The following is a 19,431-nucleotide window of genomic DNA, read 5'->3' on the forward strand; positions in this document are numbered from 1 at the left end:
ATGTGAAAAAAAGCCACATATTGGGTAATCTTCCTTTACCAGAATACCAGAAAAAGATTCACAAAAGGGAAACTACATGGATAGCATCGAGAAAATCAAATGAAAAATCACAGCTATGATCTTGGATATTCTGCAGCCTAAGTTGGCCTCACCTTTTGGGCAGACTGCCTATACAAACCCTCCCTCTTTCTTCCAGTTCCCCCTCCCTTTCTACCCTCTTTTTCTCTCTGTTCAAATCCAGGGAATCAAATCCAGGCCACCCACATGCAAAGCCTTTTGAATTATCTCCTGTTGATGAACCATTCTTTCTTAGTAACAGAATTTAATTGTGCTTAAGAGAACGCTCAGACAGCTGCCCCAGCCCCAGGGGACAAATTGGTCTAAGCAAGGCATGGTCCTTTCCTATCCCTCTACCAGTGATCAGCCTGGGGAAATCAGGACCCAGCTGTGGGATGAGATAACAGTGGAAGTCTTACCAGCACTGGTAGTGGCATGAAGGGCAAGACTCTCTGGCACCATCCTTTGACACTTTAATCTATATTTTCCCTTTAGCAGCAACAATATCATCATAAGGCAAAGATGTCACCTTACCAACAATGATATAACAAGAATAAAGGGTACTGGACAGGAATATCATCCAATAGACCAAACCCACTGCACTCCCAGCAGTCTATCCAACCAATGAACCACCTGAATTATGTGAAAAAATAAGCATCTCTTTGTTAAATCTCTTCACTAGGGTTTTCTCAGTATTTGGAGCCACCAGTATCACAGCCAATATACAATCCAAGTTATATTCTAATTAAAAGCCAAGTCTATCGATAAAATGCCCTTCATATTTCTTGCATTTTATCCTCTTTCATGAATTCCACCATATCATCACTATGAGAACCCAATTTGTTCAAGTGCTTTGTCCTCCTGACCTCATTTCTTTCCCTTAGTATGAGATGAACTAAGGCTGAAAAATGCAAGACTGAGTTACAAGCATCAGGCACTATTTCCCGGGACAAGCATTCCCAAACAAAGGTTCCTAGATCAATTCCTCACCAAAGGAGAGAGGTTGGCTCAGTTCAGTAAAACCTGCCAGAGAGAGCCTGGGCTCTTTCTTCCCAGTACTTTTTGTTAACAAGAGGCTGCAAGCCAAGGATTTCTCCCAGATTTTCTAACACTGTTGAAGCCTCTTGGGAGGGCGACAATAAAATCGATTGTTTTCTGCATTGGAAAGATTTACCCACAACAATGTTCATTCGCCTGGAAAGCATTCTCTCTGCTGTCAGGCAAATGAATCCCCTAAAAAGGTTCAAACCAAAACACTGACTCAGGGGTTCCAGACTTGCTCTGTAGAGATGTTGGGTGCTTATATCTAAGGGACACAGCAAAGACCTTCTGCCACCTGGCATTTTCATTGCTTATTAACAGAAGGTCACTAAATGCATGGCTCAGAGAGTGCAGAGATAAAGAGATTTTATTTTAGTCAAGAATTTGATTAGAATTAACGGGTCTCCGGGAGAAGGGGGGAAGAGGAGAGAGAGAGAGAGAGAGAGAGAGAGAGAGAGAGAGAGAGAGAGAGAGAGAGAGAGAGAGAGGCTAGGTATTTAGGAAATAATCTGTGGTTAAAAGAAAAAGAGGTTACCTCTGAGAAGCAAGTATCTCCCTTTCATAATTGCTGAGTGGGGTTGTGGGGGTGGAGCTGAAGAGATAGCTCAATGAGCTGGAGCATAAGCTGTGCATGCAGGAGGCCTGGGTTCAATCCCCAGCATTGCACATTCTCCTGAGCACGGACAAGAGTGATCCTGAGAACTATTCCTGGCTGAAGCCGCTACACTGGGTGTGGCCACAGCACAAAAACAGAAGAATTTGGAAGCAGGGGATGGAGCAAGAAACCCCACACTATAGACATAGTAGAAATTAATGAGTGCCCCCCCCAACAAAAAACATAAAATGTTGACAAAAAGAAACATCTCCAAATGAACTTCAAAGTGAAGCTACTAGACCCCAAATATAGCCATTTATTTGTCTAGATGGAGAATTCCACACAGTTCAGGCCTACCAAGACTTTGCTTTCCACCAATCCTGTGGAATATTTTGATAAATGATCAGGCTAGGGGTGACACAGCAGAGTCAGTTGGTGGCCAATGTCATGGAAAGAAGAATGGCATTGTGGAAGTGTTGTGGTGAGGGTTCTCAGTGCACAGCACAAAGCACCATAGGGTTAATTCTTCATCAACAAGGTAAAATACTGCTTAACTCAATACTGAAAGGGGATGGGCCTCGGGGCCAGGGAGATAGCTCAAAGGGCTGGAGCACATGCTTTGAGTGTGGGAACACTATGTCCCATCCCTGACACCACATGCTTCCTGCCAGGAGTAATACCTGAACATTATTGGAGAACCGCTGGGTGCAGCCCCCAAACAAGAAAAACAAAAAAAATGATGAATCCTGAGTAGTCCACGACAAGTCAGAAATTAGAACTCAAAGTTGATGAAAGGATGTTCTACAAAAGAGGTTGGTCTAACTGCTTCCTGCAGGCCTCAAGTCCACGTGACTCTATGATAACAAATGCAACAAAACCCAAAGTGACTATCACCCCAATCATTGGCCATCCACATGTGAGCAGCTGTGGACATTCTGGTTATTATAACCCCCAAAAGACACATGGAAACTCTAAGAGGTCTAAAGAGGGATAATCAGAATAATCGTGAAGGGAACATTTAGCTTCGGCTCCCTAAAGAGAAATCCATAAAACCTTCCTCATCTAAAACACTGGAGCAGATGGGGAAGGGAAAAGCAGCCAGGCTCTGTACTCAGCTGGACCCAACCCTGAATCTTGACCCCATCCCTGACTCTGCCAGGGTTAGGATAAGCCACTCAACCTTGGCGCTGACCCAGCGGAGGCTGCTGGGACATGGAAGGAGAGGAGGAGCATCGCAGGGACACTAATGATGGAGTCAGGCAGACCTTGTTTCAAGTCTCAGATCTTGGCTCACCAGTTAAGAGATCTGATCAACAGAATGTGAAGCAGCTTTATAGAGCTTCAAGATGCAGGGCTCTACAGAGCAGATAAACAATACCCACACCCACTTGGCAAAACATACAGGCAATGAAATGACTCAGGAAAATGTACAAGTGCTCCTCTGGATATAATGGGTTATAAAACAAAACAAAATACTTCAATGTTTGCCTTTAGGTTTCAGAGCAGGGAAAAGATTGGAGATTAAACTATACAAGGGTAGTGCACTATCGTAAGGAGTCTGATGTCTGTAACTCCAGGATTCCTGCAGCTATTCATCCAAGTTTTATGTTTTAGCTGTGTGATCAATGCAATTTCAAATACACAGCTTAGACTTGCTATCAAGGCATGCCAACAATACAGTGAAGATAAGAACTTCAAGTGTATCAACTCTAATAAAAACAAGGTTGACTCTAGAGGCAGATAAATGAGTCATTACTTAATAACACTTAACCAACTTCTAAGAGACTTGATCTAGGCCTATATGAAAAGTCCTTCTAAAAGGGTAAGTAAGGGGCCGGAGCGATACCACAGCGGGAAGGTCATTTGCTTTGCAAGCGGCCAACCTGGGTTCAATCCCTAGCATCCCAAGCACCGCCAGGAATAATTCCTGAGTGTAGATCTAGGAGTAACCCCTGAGCCTTGCTGGGTGTGACTCCTCCCCAAAAAAGAAAAATGGTAAGTAAAAAATTTTTCTTTAACAATGTATATGCTGCTCTCATTTTTTAATAAATGAAAAATTATTCAGGATAGTCACTGACTGACATAAAAATTTCAAAATTAGGGGCCAGAGCAATAGTGCAATCAGTAAAGTCTGTACACAGTCGACCTGGCTTCAATCACTGGTACCCCAGAGGGTAACACTCTGATATCCTTGAGGGATACCAAGCCAGAAGATATCCTTGAGGGCAGAGCCAGAAGGCAGCCTGGAGCACAACCGAGTGTGGGCCAAAATAAAAATAAAAATTAAACCTAAATCTCAACAAGTATGGAATTCCACTGAGAAACACAATGTGAAGACCAAGGCAATAGTACAGCAGGTAGGGCACTTGCTTTGCATGGCCCACCAGGGTCCACCCCCCTGGCACCTCATATGGTCCCCCAAGCACTGCCAGTGGTGATCCCTAAGCATACAGCCAGGAGTAGGCCCTGAGCACCACTGGGTGTGGGCCAAAAACCATAATAAGAAAAAGTGAGGGAAAAAAAGAAAAGCGTACACAGATATGAAAGAGTACACAGATGTGAAAGGTCCTAGAAATTTGATCTAAATATCTAAGTAATATGGACATTCTACTATACAACAAATCTATAATAAAGCTATGTTTCATTTCACTAACATATAAAATGCACTGATGCCCATCTGGGATATAATAATTCATATGGAAATAAATGCTCAGCCTTTATCTCTGGCAAAATGGTAAAGGCCTTCACCACTCACCACAAACTTGGAATGATAAGTCACAGTAAATAATATCTAAAACAACACCAATATCATCTACTATCTAAAACAATAACTTTAGTCCAAATGTTTCATAAAAATTTAGTTCAACTGAACTTCAGTAAAAGTTTGTCAACACTGGAAAAGGTACATCTCCTGAGTTACTGAAGTAAGGGTTTAACTTGAGGCATGATTACTGTGTCATAAATAATAATAATGGTAGGTTTGCATGAAAATCTACAGTGAAAAAACAGAGTGGAGAGTATCTGTATTCATTTTCCACACCACTTAGCCATGTGACCCAAGCAAGTTACTAAACCTGTTACTAAACCTCTCTGAGCCTTCCTCTCTTCACTTCTAAAATGGGCGGGGGGGAGAAATTTTTGGAACCTGTCCCACAAGCTGCAAGATCTGGCACATAATAGTACATTTAATCCTCAGCTATTATTGTGGTTGCTGTCATAATCATTATCCCAAACAATAACTGAGGATCATTATTAATTGGACAAATAAATCCCCAACTTAAAACATAGTTACATCCATGCCAAATATATGGGAAGGGTTCTGACTCCCACCATTTTTTTTCTGACAAGTGGGGAGGCAATACAGAATCACGTAAATCAGCAGAACGGACGCAAAAGTCCTTTGGCAAACAATTCAGATGTTACTGTTTTATCCAACTGCCCTTCAGTTCCGAGAGCTCAGGCAGGTTATAGAACCTGGACTTGGACAGGCTGGCTTCAGGGATCATCTCTGCTCACTAGGCCATGCTCGGGGCCTTTCCTCTGAAGCCAAGAGTTTGTGAAATCACTGACTGGGCTGCTCCCTCATGGCAAAGATGGCTGCATCATGCTAGCCTCTCAAAATCAAGGCCACTACCCTGGAGCACTTTTACTGAGCCTCTCACCTCCGACCCAGCGATTCTCTCACAACTATTGGGATGTGGAGACTCTAAATTATTAACACTGGTGAGTAGTGCTTTTTCTGATGCAGCTAGAATTCTAGTCTACATGTTTACTGGCTTACTGGAACAGAATTACATCTCAATGTCAAGTAACCCTAGAATTCCCTTGCAGTGTAGTAGAGACTGATCCAAGTTACTGAAAGTCACAACACAAATTACCCTTTTCATTGACATCATCATCATCTAGCTCTCAGGTCTCTGATCAGGCAGTTCAGTAATCCATAAATCTTAAATTATGACACATGTTACCTATACTCAGGCACATGCATTTTCCTCAAAAGGTCACCAGAAATCTTTTCTGTGTGTGTTTTAAGTGTTCACTTAAATAGAGATCTTCCTAAAACAAATGACTTCATTACATTAAAGTTTAAATGGCTTTTGGGATCCTCCAGTGGAATACTCTGAGTCAATGCTCTCTGGTTTCCTGCCAGAGTGACAGTGAAATTCATAAGGGACAGGATTCTGGATTAAGAACATGAAGGCCAGATCCTCCAGAAATTCTCCATGTGGGTGACCTTGGAGGAAGTCACTGTACTTTTGACAAAGCACTTCCCAACCACCGGCCACTAGCCCTCATGGGCCTCTAGAATATTCCAAATAGGACACAGCTGAAAATCACATAAATGGGGGTTGGAAGATAACATAAGTTTAGGGAGCCAACCAGTAGGGCAGGGGACCCAGGGAGGAAACCGGTCAGGAAAGGGCCACAGTGGAATAAAGGCTGAGAAACCTGCCGCAGCAGATGGTTGGCAGACGGGGAGGGGCAGTCTCTTTGTCCATGGCATAACAGCATCACATACATAATGCAAAAACAACAAAAATAGCAGGCGCTACTTACATCGCTAATAAGTTCAGTGCATTTTCTGGCCAATTCCATGCTTAGGTCTTCAATAACAGGTTTAAGAAAAACCTAATCAGAAAACAAAAGCAAACAAAAGGAAATATTTTTCCAATCATCAACTTAGAGAAACAAGTATTTTCTTCAGCACAAGCTCCTCCACTCACCTTGCCTTCATTTTCTTCTTCCCCTGCTTTCTCCTCATCTGTTTCATCTTTTACATCCTCAAACACAGGGACCTTCATTTTCACTCTTTATATTTGTATAGTAGATATGTAAATAAATATATATTTTTTTCATTCACTAGAATAGTTCATGTCTTTAGTACTCCATCTCAGCACCTTGAGATCTTTAAGTTTCCAATGTTCTGGCAGAAATGACCTTGCCCAACGCCTCTCCCTATTTAACTCACACTTTACTCTCCTTATCATAACTCTGTATGAGTGGACAGAACAGAAATGTGGAGGTTGGCCAGGACAAGCCTCCCTAATGGAAACATTTTCACAAATAGTATTTGAGTCTACGAACTCTTAAAGTCAACAACTGTTATACTGGTTAAGAAGTCCTTTAATTCAATTTCACAAATTCTATTCATTCATAAAATTGCTTGAAAGAGACTTAAAGATTTGGGGGAAACAGTTCAGCTCTCACACTCCAGAGAGCCCCTCTTCCCGCCCTCCCCATGCACAGCCTGTTATCACAAAGATTCCTCGACTCCATCTAAATAAAGCCTGCACTGGAATGTCGGTCTTATCTGTGAGTTGACGTGGGTGGATCTGGAGACTTTAAATTCATTTCACTAACTGAAATTAAATATTTTATTTGTCATACATTCAATTTTCACATTCTAAAAAACATTTCATATTAGCTAATTAAAAGCCAATAATTAATTCTGAAAAGGCCTTTGAAGTACCTGAAAAAAACTCATCCTGAGTTCATTCAGACTACTTAGCTTACACAGAAATTCGTTATTTTCATTGCAAACTTCACCAAACATGAAAACTTACAATAAACTTCTTGACACATCATTAAGGATTCTAGAAATGCTTATTGTTTCAAAAAATAATCACTTTTTAGTCCTGTCCATTGGATTTATTTTGCAAATTCTTTAGTACTTGTATATTACTCGGTGTGTATTACAGGTTTGGAAAAGGTTGGAAGAAGAAACTAAGAATATTTGTAATATGATAAGTGTTACCAGTTATGTAATTTTAAATATATTTCTCAAACCATATCCTGACATGAATTAAGGTAATTGTAATATTGTACAACTCACAACTTATCAATTTGGTTATTTAATTCATAAGTTAAATTAATTTTTACAAAGCCATATAGCATATGAGTATAAGATATATATGTGGTCAAATAATAGAACTAATTTTATCAAATTAACATTTCATTCAAAGAATAATACTTTGTTTTAAGTAGTCCACTATAATGCAATATTCTCTTTATAGCATATCTAGTTTTATATTTACTTTTAATTGTCTTGATTTTACCTAAACTCAAAATTCTGACAGAAGAAAATTTTTTAGAAACATTATGTATAGATTACTTTTCAAACTGTTTTCCAGAAGGCCAATGTTTCACAAAATACTATAGAGTTTCTTAAAAAACATTTGGAGAAACATTTGTCTCAGTCTCTACCCATATCACTTATTCACATGCACAGTGCATTTAGAAGCTCTAAAATGTCTCAGAACCAGGAAAATAATTGGAGTTTGCATTTCCCAGTCATGAACTCTCTCCATTAATCTAATCTTTCTACCTATCAACCAACATTCTGCCTACATTCCTATTTTATAATGATAAGTCATAAAACTAGCATTCTTTTGAGAAATGGTATTTAAGGAGGCTTTGTTCTAGTCTGTTTTTTTTTTTTTAAAAAAAAGGGATTATATTCTAGAAGACTGGTTGATATTTCCATGCAACTATTTTTAATACAGACCAACTAAGTGGAATCACTTCTGAGATATCCAACGTACCACCTACACATCCAAAAACAATATCCCAAGGCTCCTGCAGGTGAAAAGAATCCCACAGGGTAATTCTCTTTACATTACCTTGGCTCCAGGGCCAGGTATGTGGCTCAGTGGTAGGGTGCTTGTTCTGTACAAATGAGGCCCTGGGCTTAATTCTTGGAATTGCAAAAATGAATAACTCTGCCAAGAAGTTTCTCTAATATTCTATAATATATCTACAACATTACCTTTTTCAATAGGGAAGAGAACCATCTGACAGTCTTTTTGCACTGTAGGAAAAGAATGTTGACAAAGCTGCTTCTAACACTACTCGACTATCATTTGAAGGGACAAATACTTGTGCTGTTCATGGTAGCATCTATTCCCCATGCAGATGACCTTCATCAGACTCGAATGCTATTTCCTGGTTTCCCAAGAGGTACTGTTTCTGGTCCATTTTCGAGTTTGCTGGGGGAAAAAAAAATATTTTGAGAGTATGCACACAAAATGGTATGAAATTAAAACAAAATACCCTGTGCAGTCCGAACCTCACTCTTCCACTGAAGATTTTAAAATCAGAAAATTTTAAGTACATGGGTGTTTAAGAAATCAATCCTACAAGGCTCTTTCTCTTAAAGAGAACAAAATTAAGTTCAGGAGGTATGAATTATTTGTCTCATTCACAAAACTATCCCATGAAGCACAATAATTAGAACTTAGCTACAACTCTGTATCCATTCAAGTAAGTATGATGCTGGGAACTGTTTGATGTCAGAAAGGCAACAGTGACCAAAACATGCTTCGTGCTAAAGATAAGATAGAAAATAAAAGCCCATTGTTCAAGATGTGCAGGATGAATCCCTTAATGGATTATTTGGCAAGTTAGATCTATTACTACTTTTGATTGAATGTATCCTTTCTCCTTTCACCTATAGGTATAATACAAAATTCATGTAAACTTTTCTCTGAAATGTTTTAAGTTCTGCACTTTATCACAGTAAAGCTCTCTTGTCAATAACTCCTAAATGTATATTGGGGAATAAGAGGTTAGTACTGCTGCAGGATAGCTATCATGTTTAAAAATTCCCAATCAGCCTTCCTTTTTGTTTTTGAAACCAAATAGCATTGGTTTTAATACATATTTTCACCTTGGAGCTCTCCAAAAGGGGGTATCTGTATTGTTGTTAGTCCTTTTTTTCTTAGGGACCATTTCATTATTGTTTTTTATTTTTTATTCTGGAGCTCTACTCATGTTCAGAGGCAGAAAACCAAGCTGGAATCACATTTTTACAAAGACACCCTTCAGGCAAGCATTGTGCTTTTATTCTCTGGAAGCAAATTATTGCATCCCTCTCTACTTCTAATTCCCAATAATGAAATTTAAAAAAAAACTAAATTGCCAGAAGATAATAAGAATACCCACTACAAACACAAGATTTTCCAAACAATCCCAGAAAGTCACACAGTTCCAGGATATTCTCATTTTCCAGGCTGAAATTCTATACCATCAATATCTTTGTAATGCCAGAGGGCTTCTGACTTGTCATAACCTACAGATCAGAGCTAACTTGTGTATTTATAATACGCAGAACTGATGCCAGAGTAATAGAACAGCAACAGGGTGTCTGCCTTGCACATGGCCAACCCAGGTTTGATCCCTAGTATCCATATGGTCCTTGGAGCTTGGAGCTTGCAAGGAATGATCCCTAAGCATAGAGCCAAGAGTAAGCCTTGAGCACTGCTGAGTGTGGCACTTAAACAAAACAAATAAACAAAAGCTCTATGATACAGAAGTCTTAGGCCTTTTGATAGTTTGATAGTATGTGTAAAGCAAATGTGGAATCCTCTAATTCAGGTCTCAGGACATAGCTCCTGGCCAAGTTCAGAATATCATGAGTATCTTCAGATCTTAATGGTTCATCCTATTTCCCTCCTTCTTTCTTCTTCTTTTCCTATTATTTTTGTTTGTTTGGTTGGTTTGGCTTTTGGTTTTGGACTAATCCCAGCAGTGCTCAGAGCACTCCTGAAAGGTGGCAGTGCTTGAAGGACCATATGTGGAGCCAGGGATCAAACTGAGGTCGGCCTCATGCCAGGCACGCACCTTGCTCTCTGTGCTAACACTTGTCTTTGCCTTTCCCTTTTTACAGTGATAGAGCACTGTATCAGTGTTTTTCCTAGTATGTCAATAGATGCATGCATGACTTAAAAATGAAAATCTATAATATTTTAATTATTTATCTATTTTAAGATCAAACTTCAGTTCTGAGTTGAGGAACACTGGCAGAGATAAGTGATCATTTCCATTTTAAAAGCTAATTCACCCTTTTTATAATGTTAAAATATTATAAAATATTAAAAGTCTTCCTCAACAGTTAGGTGAAAGAGGCATTAGTTTATCTGACTTATTTTTCCTCCCCTGAGACCTTTTTTACATACTCATTGTTTCTCACCTTTTTTTCTTTATAAAAAAAATTATCAGCTAGAAGTTTCCTGTATCTCAACTGAATCCCTGTTCAAACTGAACTTTTGCCTTACATAGTTCCTCATCATTTGGCATCTGTCCAAAACGAACAAACGAGTGGGAGAAATTTTTTTCTAAAACAAAAAAAAAAACCCGTCAACTCTCTAGGGCAATTTGTCTTCTTTATGAAAGAGAGTTGCTTGCCATTAGCCCTATCTAGTTTTACAATTTACATTCATTAAGTCCACCTTCTCCTTCTTAATGGCTAGTCATTACTGTTTGTTAATTAGAAATCAAAAGAATGCAAACAACCTGAATAACCAACATCATTACCAATTATGCTATTAAAATTACATTTACTAGCATTTGGTTCTGAACTCACATTCTTGTCTTCACACACACAGATTCTTCCTGCAAGCAAGCACCATAGATCCAGACTATTAGAGGAAAGAGAAACTAAAGAATTTTGACATAACAATTTCTGGTTTGGGTTTGATCGGGATGCAAAGTTATAATTATAGGCTCTTTTAAAGATACTGACCAAAAAATTTCTTCATAATGTAACTACATTACATCAGTGTTTCCCAAAGTGGGTGACTTCCCAAAGTCCCTCGCAGGGGGTCTGAATGATCGGGGGGGGGGGGGGGTGCAGTTGTCCAGACAGGAGCTGAGAGGGGCTTTCAGGGTGTTGTGTGGTTTTTCCTTAAAAAGGGGTGTGCCAGTAGGCCAAGTAAATTTGGAAACTTCTGCTCCACATTAATAAAGATACCCAGTGAACTGAAGGTTTGGTTTAATCTGAGATTATTTGAGATGTTACTTTAGTTTTAATAACAAAGAAGAAAATACAACGATCACTCTTACAATCCTTCCCACTGAGATGCCCAAGGTAGCAGTCTGAGTGGCCTTATGTGTTTATGTGGTTTGCAACCAGAATCAAAGGGCCAGGCAAGATCAAACAAGCTGGCTATCCCCAAAAAGTAGCCCTTGGCTAAAGTTTTTTGTGAGAAATGTCACCAAAAAATTGGGAAATATCCAAAGTGACTCCCCACCAAAGATAACCTGTTATCTAATTATCTAATCTTTTACTCATTTGGCTTTTCACTGTCTTTGAACTATTTTACAACTCCATAAACTACTGAATGATTAACAATGCAGATAATGCTAGGTCCATAAAATGTAAAGACAATCAAATAGTGCCTTGTTGACACACTCTTCTGTATCTATTTGTAGATCATTTCAGCATTCTTTATTATTATACAGGGTTCTTCAAATTCATCTTTGAATCAGTTGTAACATTAACTGTAACATTAACCTTACTAACAAGCTTAAATCTTTGAAATGCATTCATTTTATATGTCACAAATCATTGCTTCATTATTAAAAAATAGATCCTTTAATAGATGCAAATGATTTAATTATCCTCATTGCTTTAACAAGATTCAGGAAAAATACATAGGCCGTTATTGGATAAAGCTCTATTCTTTCTATTCTCTCAATTTTATAGCTGTGTCACACATAGCTGTAAAAATTTGGGAGTGTTTATTGAAATTAGTTTTTTGTTGTTTTTTTCAGGTCTGATCTCAAAGCTTGATTATTGGCAAATACCACATGTGTGCTTGTATGTATGTACATTCTCACAACATACACACATACACACACACACATACACAACACAAATGCACTCAAGCAGGGTTAATTCACCACAGCTGCCAGTTCCCTCTTGAAAAGCATACACGCCTTCAATAAATGCAAAGACTTAATTACTTCTCACATCTGGAAAAACTTGAATCTGAGAGTGGATTATTGAAGAAGCTCTTTGCTTGGCTGTCAGCACCGTATCAGGAGCCAGAGAGTGGGTGCAGGCCTGATCACTGCTGGCAATTCTTTACCCCTTCAGAGAGAGATGTTCTGTCAATTAATTCATAACATGTCTTGCTTGCATGATTTATGAATTTTGCGACAACAGAGTGAAGTTGATAATTTCAGAGTAAATCATGGAGAAAAGCTGCTTTTGCCGTGCGTCCAGAAAGAAAATTATCTATTAAGATGAGGAAATAACGAGGAAATTATTAGAGTCACGGGAAGAAAAGGAAAGGTATAGGGTCGCAGAGCATATTGAGAACAGTCACTAGAATATGAACTTACACAGATGTATATGCAAAACTAGACAATTTGGCCCTTTTGCAGGTAATCATGTTTCAAAAAGAGAAATCGGGAGCTCATATGTGCTCACAGCAAGAAGGCGAGCCTTCACCCAAAAGAGGAGACATTAGCCAGAATTATAGGGAAGGCATCCAAGAGCATTTGTTAAGACCCAGAGACAAGAGCTGGAGGCAGCAGTTCAGTATTACTGAGGCTTCCAATGGGAGGAGACAGGGCAAGAGAGCAGGGAGAAACACCCAGCAACTGACTCAGGAGCAGGCTGTGGAGTAAATATACGGGCATCATTTCTCCTAAACCAAAACGCTTAAACCAGCTTGAACCATGTGCCTGTTACAAATCATAGGGTTCCTGGTCACCTAACTGTAGAAACAGTAGTTTTATACCTCTTCTATTCCTTCTTGTGTCTTAAATTTTTTATTGTGCCCCATTCATCTCATTACCCAAGTGGGATACTCTTCATGTCTCTCGGCTTTATAAAATTCTTAGGGAATAATTTTTTCTGAGTTTATGAGTCTAATTATGAAAACATTTCAAGGGAATTACATTTGTTTTAGGTATATTGAGAAATTAATGAAATGTATGTTAAAAAATTTTATACATCTGCATTTCTGTAATTTTATTATTGAAATACACTATCTTTTTTCTACTTTGTACTAAAATGGTATCAATTATTGAAACTTACGTCCAATTATTTTACCCACAGTCCCTAAGGATTTCTTTTATCCTGAAATCATTATCGTATCATGGCTTAAACATATATTTTATCAAACGTATATCTAACACAACTGATGTTCACAAAGTTCAAAAATTTTGAAGCACTAATTCCTGAGTCTTATTATAATGGTGCCCATTGAGAATTTTTGTGTGCAACTCAAAATACAGAATAAACATCATAAAGTAACTGTGCCTAAAAAACACCTGGAGAGTTAATAACATTTAAAAATAATCAGTATCTTTTGAATAATGGCAACTATCAAATATATTTTATTGTTCAATACAAGTTTGAAAAGACAGTATAACACATTAGAGGCAATATTAAAGGGCCTTTTCTTATTTAATTTGTGTGTGTCTATCTTCATTTCATCACAAACATTTCTTGTGCACATTCTATGGACCAAGCATTATTTCAATCTCTTCAAATAATCAATGAATAAAACCAACAAAAATCCCTACCCATCTCTCCTATTTCATCACATATTCATCAAATATTTATTTGAGCATCTACCTTTACTTTGCATCTCCAGTATATTTCAACTACTGAATATACATGTGATAATCAATATTCACTAGTGTATTCAGTTAAAAAATATGTATTCTCTTAGATATGATAAAATCTGTTGGACATAAGAGATGCAGTAGTTTTAAAGACATTTTATCAATGTCATAATTTTGTAGATATCAATTTTCTAATCTTGTATAACACAGGTTATATCTACAGATGTTTTTTCCAGCCATCTATTTTTCTCATATTCTTTATGCAATATATTCTTTCATAAACCCAATATGCTCGGCATATTTTTGATTGGTTCATAAAGTGACATCCCCCAGGCAATGTCTATCTCTGATGTTTTAACTATTTCAGTAATTCTCTGGAGGAACTCTGCCTAGTAGAATTATAATGTGAGTCACATATGTTATTTTAAATATTTTAGTTGCTATGTTAAGAAACAGATGAAACTGATTTTAACATTTTATCAAACATATATCTAAAATATTGTCACTTCAGACTATAATTAATATAAAAAGTTCTGGGATATTGTACTTCTTTCTACAATTTTTTCTGAAATCCAATGTCTGAATCTTTTAGTGCCTCTGAAATCAGATGAACCACACTGAACAGAGGTTACCACAGTGGATAGAGCAATTTCTGTAAGACCAGTATTCATTATGATTGCCAAATGACTAGAGATCGATAGTTATTTTGTTGATTTAAAAAAAAAAGAGCTGTACATGTAAAAAAAATACATTTAAAATGAAACTTCTTAAGATGAAAATTTTAGAATCCTATTAAGTAAGATATAAAAACTGCAATCTATTTTAGTTTCCAGGTCTATCAGATTCTTCTATGTGCAAATGTATTTTATTAAAGTTTTAAATTATTACTCTAAATAATGAATTAACTTTTTAAATTATGTCTTAATTAACCTCACCAAAAGTGTATTTTCAAAATGCTGTCTTGTTTCATTAATGAGAATGATTTAAAGTCCCAGCCATTTCAGGATAAATATTCACTCTTTAATAACCTAATAAATAGGCAACCATAAAAGTGAATACTTAATATTTACTATTTCCTCTTTTTTAGAGAACAAAAAAACCTCCTCTTAGTTTTCAAATTTATCTTATTTATTATATTTCAGGTCACATGGTTACAATAGTGTTAATGTTATGACTCTGAAGTATAGTTTCCATATCTCACAACCACCAAAGTACCCAGAACTTTCCACTGCCTCCATGTCACCTCCAGTCCACCTCATTCCCTCACTTCCACACCACCTCTGTGCATGGTATACTCAATTCTGTCAGCCAGGGCCAAGATTCTGTCATTGCTGACACTATCTTCCCTTGTTTTGTTTCCCTATAAACTACAGATGAGTGAGATCATCCAGTGTTTGTCTTCTCCCTCTGGCTTATTTTGCTTAATATAGTTCCCTCCGCTGGAGCGATAGCACAGCGGTAGGGCATTTGCCTTGCTCGCAGCCAGCCCAGGCCACCTGGGTTTGATTCCTCCGCCCCTCTCGGAGAGCCTGGCAAGCTACTGGGCCCGCTCAAGAAAATCAATGAACAACGGGAGTTCAATGCTTGTTTGTTTGTGTTTAGAGTACTCTCCAGTTCCATTCAGGTTGCAGCAAACTGCAAGACTTCATCTTTTGTATGACTGCTCTGTATTCCACCATGTATATATGCCATGACTCCTGTATTAAACCCATATTGCACACCACAAAAAGTTAATTCAAAATAGACTAAAGACCACAAGATTAGACCAGAATCCATAATATATATTGGGGAAAACATAGGCAGGAATGTGTGATACAACCTCAGAGGTGTCTTCAACGATTTGAATCCATAGGCAAAGATAACAAAAATAAACAAACTGTAGCACTGTAGCACTGTCCTCCCATTGTTCATTGATTTGCTGGAGCAGGCCCAGTAACGTCTCCATCGTGAGACTTGTTACTGTTTTTGGCATATCGAATACATCACAGGTAGCTTGCCAGGCTTTGCCGTGCGGGCAAGGTACTCTTGCTGGCTTGCCGGGCTCTCCGAGAGGGGCAGAAAAATTGAACCTGGGTTGGCCGGGCCGGCTGTGGCCACGTGCAAGGCAAATGCCCTACCTGCTGTGCTATCACTCCAGCCCAAACAAACGGTACTACATCAAAATAAAAAGTTGCTACAAGGCAAAAAAAAAAGAAAAAAAATCTCAGGTTAAAGTAAAATGAAACCTACTGAATAAGAGATAATACAAGCTCCTTCCATATTTTAACTCCTATAATACAATTTAAAACACCGAGTAATTTGTTCATCAATTTAACTAAGTAAATCCTTTTTAAACTATGTTGGAAAGCGATGTCACAATATTTTCATAAAGATTGATGGATCATTTAAAGAACCTAAATGTTTTTGCAAAATCATATTTTTTCTATTCAAGACTTTAAAACTTCTAATACTGAACAGAAAAGATCCTGAGTCAAGAAGGAAAATACTGTTCTCTTATTAGTGTCCCATAGAGGACCTTTATTCTTGTCTTGATGGAACTAGTAGAATGGACTTTTGGTTTATTTTGGGGTCACACCCAGAGATGCTCAGGGGCTTACTTGCAGCTCAGTGTTTGGAAATTACTCCAAGAGGTTCTCAAGGAGTTCTGATGGTACGAGGATCAAATCTGGGGCTCACACATGCAAATATGGACTCTAGCCCTTTGAGCTATCTCTCTGGCACCAAAAGATAGATATGTATGTGAGTGTGTATACACACATATTGTACTATAACTCTGGCTCCAATATAGATTTTTTAAACTGTTAGACTCTTTAATAATAGAAGTACTTTGAATTTTTTAAAAAATGTCTCAAGAAGCTGGATTCAAAATCTTGCTTCTCTGGGGGCTGATGTGATAGTACCAGTGTGTGGGGCATTTGCCTTGCACATGGTCTACTCAGGTTTAATCCCGTGCACCCTGTATGGTCCCCTGAGACTGCCAGAAGTGATCCCTGAGCACAGAGCCAGGAACAAGCTCTGAACTCTGCTGGATATGCCACACCACACACACACACAAAAAGCATCTTGCTCTGCTACTGACCCTGTGAGATGGTGGCTGCCAAGTCAGTGGAAAGTTGGGATCATTTATTTTCTCAGCTATAAAATATTAGGCCAATGTTTCTACTTCCAAGATTATGGGACTTCCAAACGTGTTATATATATTGCCTAACACCATAGTACAAAGCATTCAGACATAAAAATACCTATCAGCAAGATTTTTTTACCAAATCACTTTTTTCCCCTATTTTATTTTATTGGGGAGGTGAGGTAGGGGCAGAGGTTCAAGAGGCACAAAGGAATCTATGTGGAATAGTGAATATTGCAGTTAATTCTCCATGTAGGAATACCTTCTGATGGCATATTACTAACTCTCTAGAGAGTAAATAGTATAAGAAATTCCTAACTGGAACTCCAAAATGAACTGCAATTTGTTGAACAGTGACATCAACTGTTCTGAAAACAAGGTTTTCTAAATGTTTACAAATCACTGCACCATATATGCCCATGGGTGCACTCAACACTCCAGCCGCACTCTACTTTTAAAAAGTCCCTTTTTAAAGTTCAGAACCTCAGCAGGTATGATAGAACAGCTAATAAAGTACCGAATGTTTATAAAATCCATTCCTATATATTAAAAAATGTTTTTAACTGTCCTGATGAAACAGTCTTTAAATAACCAAAGAACATTTTTATAATCTATTCTAAAGACAATACTATTTTTAACTCAAGGTACATATAGGTAAGAAAGTACAAGTGAAATGTTAACAGTACTACAATGATGTTACCTACACTACAGTCACTGTCACTGTCCTCCCATTGTTCGATTTGCTCGAGCGGGCCCAGTGACGTCTCCATTGTAAGACTTTGTTGTTACTGTATTTTGGCATATAGAATACGCCACGGGGAGCTTGCCAGGTTCTGCCGTGTGGGCGAGATACTCTCGGTAGCTTGCCGGGCTCTCCGAGAGGGGCGGAGGAATCGAACTCAGGTCGGCCATGTTGGCTGCGTGCAGGGCAAACGCCCTACCGCTGTGCTATCGCTCAAGCCCTACACTACAGTAATTTTTTTTTATTTTTAAAGAAAATGTAAGTGTATTCCATGCACACATAAAATAGGAATGTATACTCCCAAGGCATAAGAAATTGTCGCTGATGTAGCTCTCCTGCCTGTAGTTATAGTTATGGGTTCCAAAATTGATAGAAACATAATCAGTGGGAAATTAAATTTTGATAGAGCCAAGAGTATAGCTTTGAAAAGCTTTTAAGCATTTATCTCTACAATGATCTCATGGGGAGTTCAAACTTGCTTTTCAAGCAACATTGTCCAAAACTCTAAAAAAGAGTATATTTATCATAGTATTCAATCTGCTGCTATAATTTCTTGGCAGTTTGATTCAACATGAGAAAATTGAGTTTTCATGTCATTCCAAATGAGGAAGAAATTGTTTTCTTAAGCACTACCTATCCTTATCCTCCCTCAACTTTATTAACATTTCCTCTCAAGATTATAAAAATAACTTATTATTACTGGTACTAATACTTTAGTTGCCCTACAAATAGAGTAAAATTGTTTTTTCCTGCAAAGTGATTGTGAGAAATTAAAATCTCCTTTTAAAAATAAGCTAGATAACCAATACATCTTAATTTTATTATGTGTTGTTTATATTTTGAACTGTGTAACAATCTCCTAAGGAATACATGGAGTCTATAGCTTAGAGATAAAAAAATATCAATGGCATTGATATATTTTAAAGGTAAATGCATGTTGTTCATGTCTATATTGTTTTCAAATAATTTCAAAAAAAATCAGCACTTGCTTTGAAATGTCAGTGTTTGAATTACTATGCACACCACTATTTTTTTCTTTTTTGTTTTCTTCTTTTTTTTAAATTTTTATTAGCGAAACACCATGAGGTACAGTTGTAGACTTACAAATTTTTGTGCCTGGGTTTCAATTATACAATGATCAAGTACCCATCCCTCCACCAGTGCCCATCCTCCACCACCACTAATCCCAGTATTCCTTCCCCCAACACCCCCCCCAATCCCACCCTGCCTCTGTGGCAGGGCATTCCCTTTTGTTCTCTCTCTCCTTTTGGGTGCTGCGGTTTGCAAAAGGGGCATTGAGTGGCAATCACGTTCGGTATATAGTTACTTTCAGCATGCATCTCCCATCCTGGGCGGATCCTCCCAACACCCTTTATTACACACCACTATTTTAAATCTAAATCACTTACACTATATATAAGTAGCTTTATATACTCAGTGTGCTAATGATTTATGAGAAAAGATTAAGTAGTTAGAGAATAAACTAAAATCAGCATTATAGGATGCTTGCAGGTT

General features: G+C 38.0%; 1 protein-coding gene across 4 annotated transcripts in view; it reads right to left on the reverse strand.

Annotated features, from left to right (window-relative positions):
- Window positions 1-19,431, reverse strand: part of NEBL (nebulette) — a 379,293-nt gene that overhangs the window by 112,144 nt on the left and 247,718 nt on the right. For 3 of the 4 annotated variants that reach the window (XM_056114775.1, XM_056114773.1, XM_056114772.1), the window contains exons 1-2: window positions 6,418-6,606; window positions 6,251-6,322 (exon numbers count right to left, since the gene is read on the reverse strand). The exons of the other annotated variant lie outside the window; for it this stretch is intronic. In XM_056114775.1, coding sequence (XP_055970750.1) covers window positions 6,251-6,322; window positions 6,418-6,495 — 150 coding nt within the window. In that variant the 5' untranslated portion in view covers window positions 6,496-6,606. Of the gene's footprint in view, window positions 1-6,250; window positions 6,323-6,417; window positions 6,607-19,431 lie in introns of those variants that run through there. 4 annotated transcript variants of the gene reach the window in all.

Source organism: Sorex fumeus, unplaced genomic scaffold, assembly GCF_029834395.1.
Source record: "Sorex fumeus unplaced genomic scaffold, SorFum_2.1 ptg000026l, whole genome shotgun sequence".
NCBI classification, from domain to species: Eukaryota; Metazoa; Chordata; class Mammalia; order Eulipotyphla; family Soricidae; genus Sorex; species Sorex fumeus.